The sequence below is a fragment of the Astatotilapia calliptera genome, chromosome 1 (genome assembly GCF_900246225.1).
Source record: "Astatotilapia calliptera chromosome 1, fAstCal1.2, whole genome shotgun sequence".
Taxonomy (NCBI): domain Eukaryota; kingdom Metazoa; phylum Chordata; class Actinopteri; order Cichliformes; family Cichlidae; genus Astatotilapia; species Astatotilapia calliptera.
Genome location: NC_039302.1, coordinates 13798048 through 13811951, shown reverse-complemented (window position 1 = coordinate 13811951; position 13904 = coordinate 13798048). Strand labels below are relative to the sequence as shown.

Below are 13904 nucleotides of genomic sequence, written 5' to 3'. Positions count from 1 at the left end.
CGAAAAAAAAGCCACCCACGCCACGGTGCACATATAAAAAGTAATGTGTCATAGATTCACACACGAACATACAAAGCACATACATAACACTTAGTTCTACTGTTATCAGTGTTGAACACAACATTTTTCCTGCAGGTAGCCTGTATATTTTCCTACTGCCTGGGATGACAGCATATTTCACTTCACGTCGACTGCTGTGCCGCATGTTCAGTCCACTGTGTTTCCCAGACAGAGGGGAGAGAGGCTGCAGCTTGAAACATAAACTATACCCAAGAGAGGTGTCATTCTTGTGCTATCAGACTTTTTCTTCACTGAAAGACAGAGACTGCCCCGTCTGAATTATTTTAACACTTTTAAATCATGTGCATGTTCCTAAATATATTTTACATCTTGCATATATGGCTTCTTTGGACTCAAATGCCAAGTGTGACACTCATACTGTTGAGCCCTGCATACCACAACCATCACCTTTCTTCACTTAGGGGTTGTTTTCCAAGACACTAAGAAGAATATTTCTTTTAAAAGCAAAAGGAGTGCTATTAAAATAAATAATTTTTGAGGAATGAAAAGACTGGTTCAGGCTGGGAGAGAATTAGGTTATTAAGCTCCAAATGTTTCATTATAGTATGGTTTCTACAAAGCTTTAAAACCATACATGCTTAGAGAATATTCTCACTAGGAGAAACTGTCATCATCTGAATGGCAGGGAAAATCACATACTTGTGAAATGTTCTTATGTCCGCAGAGGGTATTTCTTCACAGGAACACTTGAGCTTGTTTGCTAATTTGTACCTCCGAGGATGCTAATCAAAGCGAGTGCCTGAATAATGAAGCTCTTTAGCCCAGAGGCCAGAGATACATACATGGCCCTGTGCCTCAAGGCTGAGTGTCTACAAGAGGATGTGTCTGTGTGTTTGTGCGACTGTGTACGAGTTCAAGTGAATGCATGTGACTGCATGCACTTTAATGTGTGAATGAGCCAGCATATGGACATAAAAGGGCAATATATAAAGTAGATAAGCAAAGCCCAAATTCTGCTCTCTAAGGGAGGGGAGGATCCAGCATCAAACAGATCTTGCTGCCTGAGGGCTGGCCTTCCCGTTCTGTCGGCATGGAAACTCCTGTCGCTGCACTTAGAGCTTCTGGATCAGTGAGGAGACACAGAGCAGGCGGAGTGGCAGCACAAGCGACTTCCACAAAGAGGAGCAGAGAGATGATGCAGTTTGGAATAATGTTTTCATTTTATCAGCAAAGCTTAAAAAGTAAGCACTGGAATCACCTGTAACTTTTTCTGTGCGAGTCTGGTGGACCAAAGAATGATATTGACATGAGTCTTTACAAGAGGGGTACTAGAATTTATCATCTTTAATCACTCCTGCCTAAATTCTTGTCTTTGAGTCAAGAAAGCTTGATAGCAACATTCAAAACACATGCAAACAAATGTTGTTTGTCCTGCCAAGGTTCACAGTGTAACCAGCTACAAATGATAGACTGAAAAACAAAATATGAGAGGCAGCCAAAAACAAACAAAAAAAGGCAAAGACAAGACTGATGCAGAATGTTAATCTGTGTGGGGAAAAAGTATTTATATAGCACTTCTAAGACTACTTTAACAAAGGTATTACTACAGAGACAGAACTGAAGCACCTCTCTTTGTAGAAAGCATAGATATAAAGAGACGATAACGCTCATTTCCCTCCCATAACAACATAAGTTCATATAATCATCTCCCTAGCTCGGTCTCTTCCTGACGGCTATGTGATATGGCTGCTGGCACTGGTGAATGTGGGAGGACCAGGAATGTGTGTGGCTGGGGCGATAAGACTGCTGTAAAATTTAATTAGCACAAAGCCATGGTGAAAATGACTTCATTTCTCACTGCATTATTAACTAGGGCAGTATGTAAGAGCCTATTCTCAATCAATGTAAATAACACGCTCATGAGAGAAAGGAATGTAGAGGAGAAACAAAGAAGATGAAGACGGCAAGAAAGAAGAAAGCAATGAAATACTACAGATTTGAAAGAGATCAAAGCAGTTCTAAGAGTCACATTAAAAAAATTCAGGTGTGTATTTAAACCTAACCGCTTATGAATCATCAGACCTTTGTGCATTGACACATAAGATGTGTATCTAGGCAGTCAGAAGACGAGACAGCATGTGAAGAAAGACCAGGAGAAGCTCAAAAGCCAGCTGAATAAGAATCCAACATTAAAAGCTTCACCTGCTGTTTGGGGTCTGAGCTGGTGTGAATGGGCTGAGTGATTAGGGTCCTTGGCTCGACATGCTGAACACCACTTTCTATTTCACGATTCACAGCCTTTATTATAGCCAAGCTTCCTCATAATCCAGCTAAAAGTGGATATCTGAGGAGCCTGATCGGCTTAGGACTTGGCTAAAATGTGGGATGTACAGCACAGAGACATGGAGCAGAGTGCAGAGGTGTTCGTTATCATCTGTTTTCTATTTAGGACTGAACAGTGGAGCTCGGTTTGTGTGTGTGTGGAAGCATGTGTGTCCAGTCTACAGTGACCTCACTGGCCAGACTAATTCACTTCCTCATCTTCTTACATTCTGGAAAGGACTATAAGATAACAGGGACTGCCATTTCTTACTGTAATGATCATAGCGCATGTAACCTCTCTTCCTTTAACTGGCGGGCCAATCAAACACATCTTTGCATGGAAATAATCACATATACAGCAATTTTTTTTTTTTCATAAATCTCAGTCGTTTTCATTTTTGCATTCATATTTCTCTGCAAATGCACCTTCATGCTTTCTGTTTAAGTCTGTTGCACATGACACATTCACTGTATGCCGCCCATATGTAAATTAACGCTCACCAAAATTTGTCAGAATTTTTTTTTTTTCAATACACCACTAAATAAGGACGGAAGAAATTCATACATGCCATTAATGAATAATTGGTAACTTTTGCAGAAGTTGTCCAATTACAACAGTCATTAGTTTTGACACAAAGTGATGTGTGCCCAAAAAAAACAAAAAACCCTTTCCAATAAAAAACACCTCTGCATATCCAGGAAGCAGCAGCCCATGTGGGAGCCATTAAAAGCCATTTTTATTACCTATGTCCTTGCCTTTAAGGCAGTACAAGAAGTAAACAGCATCATGATTACATCGAGTGTGACATGTCACATAATCTTAATTACTGCCTGTATTACACATGGGGAACATGGTGCATTTGCAAATAAATGCCATACAGTTGCCCTAAGACAGACACTAGGTAGATGCCGCTTCTGGCCTTCAAATTAAGGGAAGATGGATTGTGCATGGACATTGCTGGTTAAATCTTTAGACCACTACGTGTATGTGGCAATTAATTGCCAGCAGATCAAGAAGAAATCCTGTGGCCAGCAGATCAGACTGTTTGACACAGGCTGCTTACATGTGTGAATGAGTGCAAATGTAAGCATGTGGAGGGGCATTGTTGCAAAAGATTCTATTATTCTCATCAAAGTCTGGATAAAAAAAAATGAAATCACTTCCTTTTGGGCTCTCTACAACCCTCAATTACTATTCCACAAGTCGCACCGCAAAGGCTAGACCTAATTACAACAGCCACTTTGTTAAGGTGCCCTCTTGCTCCATCTGTTCAATGAATGTGTGCACCGGCTCAGACATGCACATGCACACACACCAAGTGCAGCACTTCAGACAGACAGGCAAAGGCAGGTCAAGGTACATTTTCCCATCTGGATATACCTTTGTCGACAAGAACAGTTAAACATCTAAAGCACCAATCAAGTGTGGCGATAAGAGACACATTGTGACTCCAAGTGGCCAGATGACTGTGGACATGACTACAGAGAGCAGTACACCTGTCCAAGCCTTAGACACGGCTAACAGTGCAACCCCAGAATGGCCTTTAACCTTCTCCGTGCACATGATTAAAATACAGGGTAAAAGCTGACAGTTTTTATGCATGTATGCATGAGTACGTGTGTGTGAAAGTGAACATTGTTCCGGCTGAGAAGCTTCTGGACAATAATCTGTCACTTTAATGAAAAGCGCGCGGGCCGCATGTGATGTGTGGATGATATATGATGACCAAATGTGGATAAATCAGCAACTTTTACAGTTACACTTTTAAAACAATGACGTGTTGCATCAATTGAAATAGATCTAGTAAGGAGAGAGAGGCTGTGCTGCTCTTTTTTTTTGTCTCGAGTTCACTGAAATGTTTAATAATCCCTTTTTTTCTGCTTATGCCACGTCTGGAGAAAAGCAGCAAGGCAAAGAAGAAATAAAAGAAAACTTAAAGATGAGACTTAGGAAGTTTTGAGGGACTGGTAGCTTTCACACATTTTTCTTGAAAGAACAAGAATATGAAAAGGATTGAAAAAGCCCATATACAATCTGCAGGATACAGTCATCCTGCAGTGGAATCCACATATCATAGTCTATAAGTGGCCCAATCAAAAAAGACGAGCATCTAACGGCAGATTCCACTTGAGTATCCAGCCCCAGGAAGCTCCAGCAATGCTAGCTTTTCACCCACATGTGAGCACACGAGAACACACAGAGTCGGGTGGAAACAAACTTTCTATTTTATTGTACTTTTTTAACTTCCATTTTAACTGCACACTCACCCCAGTTTCATCGTAATGATTTTCTTCAGAACAACCTCTCAAAGACACCGTGGGTTGAGTCTCAAATTAAGTCGATTAGTCATCTTCCACTACCACTTGCACCTATACCCAAGCCATTTAAAATCAGCACTGAATAGCCGCCTGCACGAACCAAGTATCTGACATTACACAGAAATAAATTCAGCAAAAAGGGTCATAAAGTTGACTCGTCAAACACATAGGACAGAAGATCTCCAATAACTAGAGGCTTACTTTTAAGCATTAATGCTTTCAACTGCAAGTAAGAAGGAAAAAAAAACTTGGTAAAAGGGCTAAGTGACTTTGTGAAGTGACCTTTACATCAATTTCAAGCTCTAGTTCAGAGCTATATCACACATGATAATTGTTAGGTCGGGTGTCACTAAAGACATCTGAAGTAATTGCTCTTAAAGACAAAGACATTTACTCCTTCATAGATCCCATTCCACCCCACACTTTCCATAATAGATCATCCAAGACAAGGGCATTACACAATGCACCTCTGGCTTGTGCTGTGTTGCACACTCTCTGTGTTTTCCTTTTCTCTGTCTTTCTGTCAAACACGACCATTAAACATGCAGCTGTGTGATTTCCCTAGATATGTACATGCACACGCCAGCTTGGGAGTCAGCAAGGCTGTGATGAGATCTTGCAAAGAAGCCAGAAATGACCAGAGAGCGCCTGGAGAGATGTTTTCAGAAGGACACAGTTAAAAAGCTATGGCTGCTTTATAGATTCAATAAGTATCTTACACCTGTGTGGCTAACCACCATCGATCCATCATTCTGTGGAGCCCAATCCAATTTAGAGTGTTGAGGAGCCCCAGAGCCCCAGAGCCTTATCCTAACCCAGGCCACAGCCATCGTAAAGCCTGCTTACCTTCATCTCCTAAAGTCTGCTGGTGTTTCTGTGTACTTTTATGTCTATGTGTGTACGTGTGCTCGGGGAGACTGCAGACCTAGCTAAACACCTTAGCTGCTGGCTCATGTTAAAGTGTGCTGAGCCAATTTAGGGGTAGACCAGGAGACAAGATGTGAGAGACAGAGGATGCTGAGGAAAATTAAGGGACTCAAACTGGGGCCCAACCTCAAATCAAAGAGTGCATGAAAGCGAAGGGGAAAGGGATAAAAAGAGAGAGACTGCATTCATTTGTGTGCAACAAACAGTGTAGGAGACTGCAAACCATCTTCTAATCCTGTTTTCTATTCCGTGGCAATCAAACTCATCATGACTACAAAGCACTATAACCATTATCAAACTACTCCACAGTCTCATCACACTGTGATAGGCAGCATTCTAAAAATCTGCCATATGATTTGTTTGGCACCGACAACAGAGTGGTGTACTCGAGACTCCCTTGGTGCAAAAACTTAATGGCACCATGCATGTTCAGATTGACCATTCAAATCTCTCTCCTTTACCACTAATTACAGTATCTTCTGGCGCAGATGTTTCTGTTTTAATTCTCTTTGCTGCTCCACTGGAGTGAAGCAAGACCCCTGAGATCAATTATTAAAGGGTATTTAAAACAGTGGGAAAAGGAGGTGGTAGCGTGGTGTGAAAGTGAAAGCAGCTGTTTAAGTGCTTGTGCCGCAGACTAAACTTCATCACCTCCCAAATAAACAGAGAGCATCCTGTGGGTTTCACTCACTCCAACGACTAAACTCTGGGCAATTAAGGCCTGGATCTCTGTAGGAGTAAAGGAGAGAAGGGAAATGGGAAAGAAGGGGTGAGGCAGGAGCAGTGGAGACACTCCATACCAATAACAGGCAATTATGTATGGGGAGGGCCATTGCATGGCCATGAGTGTATAGAAGAAGACAGCGGGGATATGGGATGGTAGGGAAATGAGGAGGAGTGCTATTTAGGAGGCAGATGGCAGAGAGGGGGAAATTAAGATGAATGGGCACTGAGAGGGCTGAGCTGGTGCTGGGGCTGGGCAGAGAAAAGTAATTAGCTGTGTTTGCTCTGGGAGGCTGGCAGTGAGTATGATGCCTGCAGTGACAGGCTAAAGCCTTGAGCATTATTAATCAACACGCCATGTCTGAAGCTGCCAGTAGGGGGCAGCTGGGTCAGCAACCTTCCAGCAACTTCTTACCTGCACCACACCCCATGGGGTCTTTTGCACCACATGGACACTGAGCAGCAGCTCCTTTACAGTTCACACTGTTATTATTTACTCTAATCCCCTGCTAATAGTACAAAGCTTTGGCTTGTTCCCTCTTAGAGTTACTGGCTCACTCACTTGCTCTCTCTCTCTCACACACACACACACACACACACACACACACACACACACACACACACACACACACACACACTGCACTCAGTCCATTTTTCTCTCTCACATTATTCCTAACTTTCGCCCTTACCAAGTGGCTCTATCTCACGCCATTTCTCTCCATTTCTTATGTTACAGCCACATCTGTCTCTTTCCTCCCACCCTATATATATCCCTCCCCCTCGTCCCTTTCCAATCTAATTTCAGATAAGCTGTAGCAGAACAACAGAGCCAGGCCCTTTATCATTGCCATCAATGATGTGGGTGGATTGAGCGTGAATAATTTTATTCATGTGTGCCTGCACTTGGCCGACTGGGATTCCAATTACAAATAATAAGAGGTAATAGGGTTACAGAATAAATTTTTAAGTGCTTTGGTGATGATTGCAGAACCTTTGACAAAAGAAAGCTGTTGTTTACAGCTAAACGCACAATATCTGTTCACAAGTATGAGTAATATAGGATAACTGAATTTAGCATAATTAGTAGCCAATCCAATCGCCATTCTAAGGACATCATACAGATAGATGTCTTAACATTAAAACAATAATATGAACGTACTAAATGACGATGATGAATATTAAATACCTGAAGCAATCTAGGCTACAAGTGGCTTATATCCAACGTGTATCATAGCACTTTATCTGTATGCCTCAGCACTCTTCAGAAACACACAGTCCATAGGTCAGACTTGATAAATTCCAAAGAAAAATGTTATTCTCTCCTGGATTTAAAGAATGTGAAAGAACCCGGCTACTACAAAAACACTGCATTCAAAATGCTTCACTTACTACACAATTTAGGAGCCTTATCAAACTGAGCCACCAGAACAGCCCACACACTACTTTCAGAGAATTTCAATCCTAACTTTCTTAACATCCACACATAGCACCGACTCAAATTGCTTTACCAATAGTCTTGCATAATTGCAGAAAGAACACGCAAGGTCACAAAAAGCGAAAGGAACAAATAACAAGGTGACTTAACACACAAAAAGGCAGGACATATACGAATTTACAATATAACACATGCAAGAGCAGTTTAAGGCTGATTTCCAAGAGCAGATGAAAGATGGCGCTGAACGTGCTTTAGGCTTTAACAGTTTTTTTTATCTTGTGTTTTTACCATAATTAACAGGCCTGAGGACCTGGCGGAAGGAGCTGGGGCTGATCGTCTGGTGGTGGTTATCTGTAAGGAGGGCAGCGGACAAATAATGCCAACATGTACAGTACTAAGTGGGATTAGAACGATGATGTGACGGCATTGGCCCAGTGATGAACAGCTGTGAAGTGAAGTTCATTAGCAAGAAATAATGTTTTTCGAGGTACAGCTAATAAGTTTAAGGTGCCAGTGTCAATGTTTAGTCACCAATCATTTCCAAACGCGTTCAAATCACATCTTGGATTTACATTTAATTTTTCACATCTTTCGTTTGGAATTAAGAAACCCAGAGGGGGGAAAAAACAAGATCCACACATCAAACAGTTGTAGGAATTGTGTCAGCTGAAGACTCTCTGGCGCTGCGCTGCTGGCAAGAATGTGTACAAACAACAAACCAGTGTATTTTGCAATTTACTGAGAATGAGAGAAAATGAAGCTAAAACATAAGAACCTGAGGATGCATTCAATTTGCTCAACTTTTAAAAACAAAATAAGAAAAAATATAAATGCATGAAGGTGACAGGTTAGAGCTAGAAGTCATTATTTAAACATCTGATTGGAATTCCATCAGTGTTTTGCCAGACAGTGTGTGTACTTGGTTTCTGTGTGTGTGGGTCGTTCTGTATAAATGTGGGATATTAGACTCACCTCTGGGTCTTGGCGCTCTCTTCCTGCGGTCTCTGAATGCAGCTCCTGACTGTAGGGCTTCCAGCAAACTATCCATCACACCTGTCTCATCATTCTCTAAAAATGCCCAAAAAAAAAGAAGAAAAAAAAAAGGGATTTTAGAAGAAATGCAAGAGGGGAAGAAACTAAATTCTATAACGTGTAATTTTGTTTAGTTTGCCTATACTGACTGTGTCAATTTAGAGTACATACACATTACATTATGCCTACTATAAGGTTATATGTCCAATATATGAAGAATCTAGGTCCAAGTCCTGCATACTGTAAGTCAGCAAGTTCTTATAAACAGCCACAGAATTTCATGTAATTTTTAAAGTGGTCTTAAACAAAAGCCTTCAGCCTTTCAGAAGATATTTCAAAATTTCTTTTGGAATTGGCTCACTCACTATCAGTCCAGTCCTTGTAGCTGACCATCTTTAGAGGAATGTTTTGTGTGTGTGTGTGTGTGTGTGTGTGTGTGTGTGTGTGTGTGTGTGTGTGTGTGTGTGTGTGTGTATTGAACTACTTAACACTGATCTATGAATCATTCAAGCACAAAAAAGGTACCAAAAAGGATGAACCAGTGTTGTGTCTACATGCATTAAACTGTATCTTTAGGCACTTTGTTAGTAGCAGCCTGTCACTAAGACACATCATTTGTTCCCATCTTTGTGCCCTTTAGTTGATGCATCTACTGTTCATCAACAGTTTCAGTGAACTGTTGGCTGATAATACGCCATTTTTAAGGGAAACTGGATGAAAACGTTGAGGAATGCCAAATTACACAAGAATTGGTCTGCACAAAGTAAAATATTTGTATCAAATCGTCATCAATATGTACTCAGAAAGTCAGGAGACAGGAAAAACACTGAGTGTCTGTAGCCAGGTTATGGAGGCTCTGTCATGGTTTGGGCATGGAGTTAAACCAATAGTGTTAGGAACCTTGTCAAAATTAATTAATCACAAATAGAAGAAAAGTACCATCAGCTATGATCCACGATTCAATACCAACACCTGATTGGCAACAGCTCAATTTGTTAACACGACAATGATCCCAAGCACACTGCCAATGTAAGCAGCGTGGGATCATCAGAGAACAGAACAAAAGGCAGCCAACACCCAAAGAAGAGTTTTGAATGTTCTTCAAGAAGCCCGGAGAACTATACCTGAAGGCTACTTAAAGAGATGACAAGAAAGCTGCCTAAGAGAGTACAAGTTCTGTTTTGCCTTATATACTGCTCCATTAATGTCTGGAGATTCAGTAAATCACTAGCAAAATCAAAGAAATAAGAAGTGGTTCAAGAGTATAAGGGAATGAACAGAATGTTATGAAACTGAAATACATCAAAGTTGTGAACATCGTGTTTCAGAGTATTTAATTATTTTTTTTTGACTTAAAAGATCGAATCCTTGCTTTGTAGTAGCAGAGAAACTACCAGAATGCTGATAATGTGTTGAAAGGGAAATACTTTGACATTTAAATCATGGTGTTTTTGGTTGGTGGAACTGAAAACCTGGCCCTGACACCTGAGGGAAATGATAGACCTGACCAGTAATATGCGTTGAAAATAGAAAGAAAAACAGCCAACAGCCAGGTATACTATATGGGCATGTAAAGGGACAAAATACACTGTGTTTGCCATGCTAATGTGTGTGGGGGTGTTTTCTTTTAAATGCTGTGGTGTGTGTTGCCTATAAAATTTTAATTGTTTTGTCAAGCTTCCTTGCAAATATGAAAAGCTTTTCTCCCTTAGTTCAGGTCACGTTATTTTCCTCTACGTACAATCAGACATGAAGTATGTGGTTTTCTATATCCAAGTCATTTTTTAATAATTAATTACTGAGTGGCACTGTTTATCCATCAGCTGTTTCTCTGTCTAAGTTAAGCACTAACCAAAGGTTAACTTAAATATTAACTTACTGGATGTACTTAACAAACACCATATTGCATCATATTTATAAAATGCAACATAGCAAGTCAGGTTACAAAAAGCTTTTTAATTGCTTTTCTTAATTCTATTGTGACATGCAAACAATAACGCTGGCCTATTCAGTGAAGTTCACTGACCACAGGGTTGCATAACTTTGACAATCATATGACATTTTTTTAAAAATATTTTTACATTTCAAATGAAAATAAGCACTGTTTAACTGTTGCTTTACTTAGGCAAGTACAAGTCAACTTAATCAGAGTGCAATGCCCTAGAAAAGTTGGTACAGCTTTTTTTCATAAGCTACTTCATAGCTTGGCCAAGATGTACCATCAGCCAAGGTGTGACTACTGAGTCCCACCACTGATTTAGTGAAAGGTAGGAGGACTTTGCTTTGATTAAGGTTCTGTGTATTTTTCTCACTCCTTCATTTCGCCTGATTCCCCGTGGAAAAATAACACACACCAGAGGAAAAAGAAAATAAAATCAAATTCTATGACTGCAACTGGGACTCTGCAACTCTACTTGGACCTTTATTGGTCCAAAGGTCCTGGCATTCTACGATGATATGAAATATTTAATATTCATATTAAAGCACATATGGGTACAGTAATCCCATTTGTGCATATGTTGGCGACAGCATTATAGTCCAGAACAGTAGCATGTAACCTAATTATTGTAATAATTGATGCACTCAGGTGCATTTAACTTTAAGTTTATTAGCTAGACCAATCAAATATGACCCATCAACTATAACTCTTTTTTGGGTGGGTCTAACACAGGGGTCAGCAACCTTTAACACCCAAAGAGCCATTTGGACCCGGTTTCCACACAAAAGAAAACACTGGGAGCCGCAAATACTTTTTGACATCTAAAATGAAGATAACACCGTATATATTGTTTTTTTACCTTTATGCTTTGTGTGAACAACTAAGGTGTGTTGCTTGTGAAATTCATGAAGTGCTACAGAGAAAATTACATTTTATTTATGTAATTAACACATTTTGAACTCTTAAAGAAATATAACAAAAGGAAAGACACCCAGCTGAACTAAAATGATCCATGTAGCAAACAAAAACTGTTGTGAGCTGCCACCCTTATATCGCCTTTGGGCTTTTGAAGCCTTGATAATAATAATAATTGGAAAAACAGTACTATGCTGCTAAAAAAAGAAAAAAAAAGAAAAATAGATATTTGCAAAATTCTGCCTAAATATGTATTTTACCTGGTTAATGTGTGTGGCGGGGCGTGGTCTGCAGCGCCGCTGCAGGGGAGGCGAACGCACCTGAGCGGCACCCACAATCACGCCTCGCCGCCTTAACCTCTGTGCTATCTGTGTTGTTGTGTTGGTGTGTGTCGTGCTGTGAGCTGAAAAGCTACAGCCGGCTGTAAGCGTACAGCAACCGTGTGTGAAAAGTGGCCTTTAAAGAGGTGCTGAAAAGCATGTTCATGCAAACATCGTCGGGTCTGCTATGGTATGTTTACAATGGGACCTCTGCTCTTGAACCTCTGCGCACAGCGTCTGTACGAAGTCACTTCATCTTACGCAGGACTGTAAGCTGTCGTCTGTGAGGCGTGAGCGGTCTTTGTTTTTAACATAGTCCACGGTGGAGAACAGCTGCTGACATAATGTGGATCCGAAGATCCATAATTGGCCTACCTGGGGTTGAAAGTCTCGATAAATGCATGCCGTTTCGGCGGGTAAACCGGCTTCCGCGAGTGTGACGCTTATTTTGAGCGATGAAAAAAATAATAGAATATAATTTTATTTTTATATGTCAATATCACAATAATCTTCCAATTTAGAACTACAAGTTAAAAAAGAACTAACATAAATAAATTACATTTCAGCTAAATACTTCTAATTTATTTTCCCAAACCATGCAGTGCTGCACTATAAGGACTCAAGAGCTGCAGGTTGCCGATCCCTGGTCTAACATTTGCTATTGAAATGTCAGACACCAGTTTTGAATTCCATATAGAGTTACAAATCTTTTTTCTATTTTTGTATTCATTATTATAGTCAGTCAATCAACAGTATGTCTTATCAACCACCTTCTGCATTGATCACATTGATTAACTCTCCCCACGGTTATTTTGGATTGCAGTATTAAGTAGAAAGAATATCTGCAAGAAACATCTTGGTTATGCTTAAAACTGTAGCCTAGGAAAAAGGAATTTTGAGATACCATTTGAGAGTCAACTAACTTTAGTGAAGAACAAGAACTGATCTGCAAGCTCCAATATACTGACCTTTAGTGAGTTGAGGGTGTCTCAAAGGATATACAAAATAATACTTCTTTTTTTTTTAAAAATGGCACAAGAAAATCCTATAGCAAGCAAGTGTTTCTGCCGACCACACAGTGATTGATCCGCTCTGCTGCTCTGAGACTAGCCAGCTTTATAGACTGTAACAGAATACATAATTAAAATTTAAAACTGACTAGAACTGATAAACCTGTAGCTCCTTCCTTCTTTCTCTCTTAGAGAAAGTCATTTTTCACACAAACTGCTTTATATGAATGTGAAAAAAGATTTAAGAACTGTTAATGATTGCTGAGACTGTATTCAATGTTTAACCACGTCTAACATGCCTACAAGGTTTGTGCTTCTTTTTCCATCTGAAACACTTTCACGAGAGATTACCTGTAACCATCTTGGGGCCTACAAACTGAAATTGTCTTATTATACTTAAAACTAAACTAAAAAAAAGTGCCAATAGGCTCAGGGTTTTGTATTGAGGACAGAAGATCCCAGTGGTAGTTGGCTATGGTTGTACCAAAGCCCTTCACCAAGCTGTGACTACAAACACACGCACAGAGTAGATGTATAATGGTCCACTTCCTTGTCTGTCTGCTCCAATGTGTGCGTTTGTTGTGCTTTTCATTTACAGCAGTTGCACTCCTCTGGCTGATATGTGCCTAGTTCTTCATCATTACGCAGAGCGTAGAGGCAGCTACAGTTTCTGAGCAAAACCAACGCCCCTCGACGTCCAAATTTGTCTCCAGTGCTGTAGCAATTCATCACAGACAGCAAGCTTTGCGCTCGCTACAACACACACAGACGCACGAGAGAGAAAAAATACACACAAGACAGAAAACAAGCAAAAAGGAGAAGATCAATCTATCGCAACCTGCAGTGTTCGCCTTCATGTGTAGTACTCCGTTTGACTCCAACCCACAAGAACATGAAACGCTTTGTGTGCCTCGGGAGGCGAGGAAAAACGAAACCCACTC

The 13904-nt window shown here is 40.4% G+C and overlaps 1 protein-coding gene across 10 annotated transcripts in view; it reads right to left on the bottom strand.

Annotated features, from left to right (window-relative positions):
• The window catches only part of LOC113020887 (protein diaphanous homolog 3), a 175155-nt gene that overhangs the window by 49524 nt on the left and 111727 nt on the right, over nucleotides 1-13904 (bottom strand). For 8 of the 10 annotated variants that reach the window (XM_026165174.1, XM_026165217.1, XM_026165227.1 and 5 more), the window contains 2 exons: nucleotides 8720-8815; nucleotides 8036-8098 (listed from right to left, as the gene is read on the bottom strand). In XM_026165174.1, the coding sequence (XP_026020959.1) occupies nucleotides 8036-8098; nucleotides 8720-8815 (159 nt within the window). The remainder of the gene's footprint in view (nucleotides 1-8035; nucleotides 8099-8719; nucleotides 8816-13904) is intronic. The other 2 variants (XM_026165235.1, XM_026165252.1) reach the window with 1 other exon arrangement.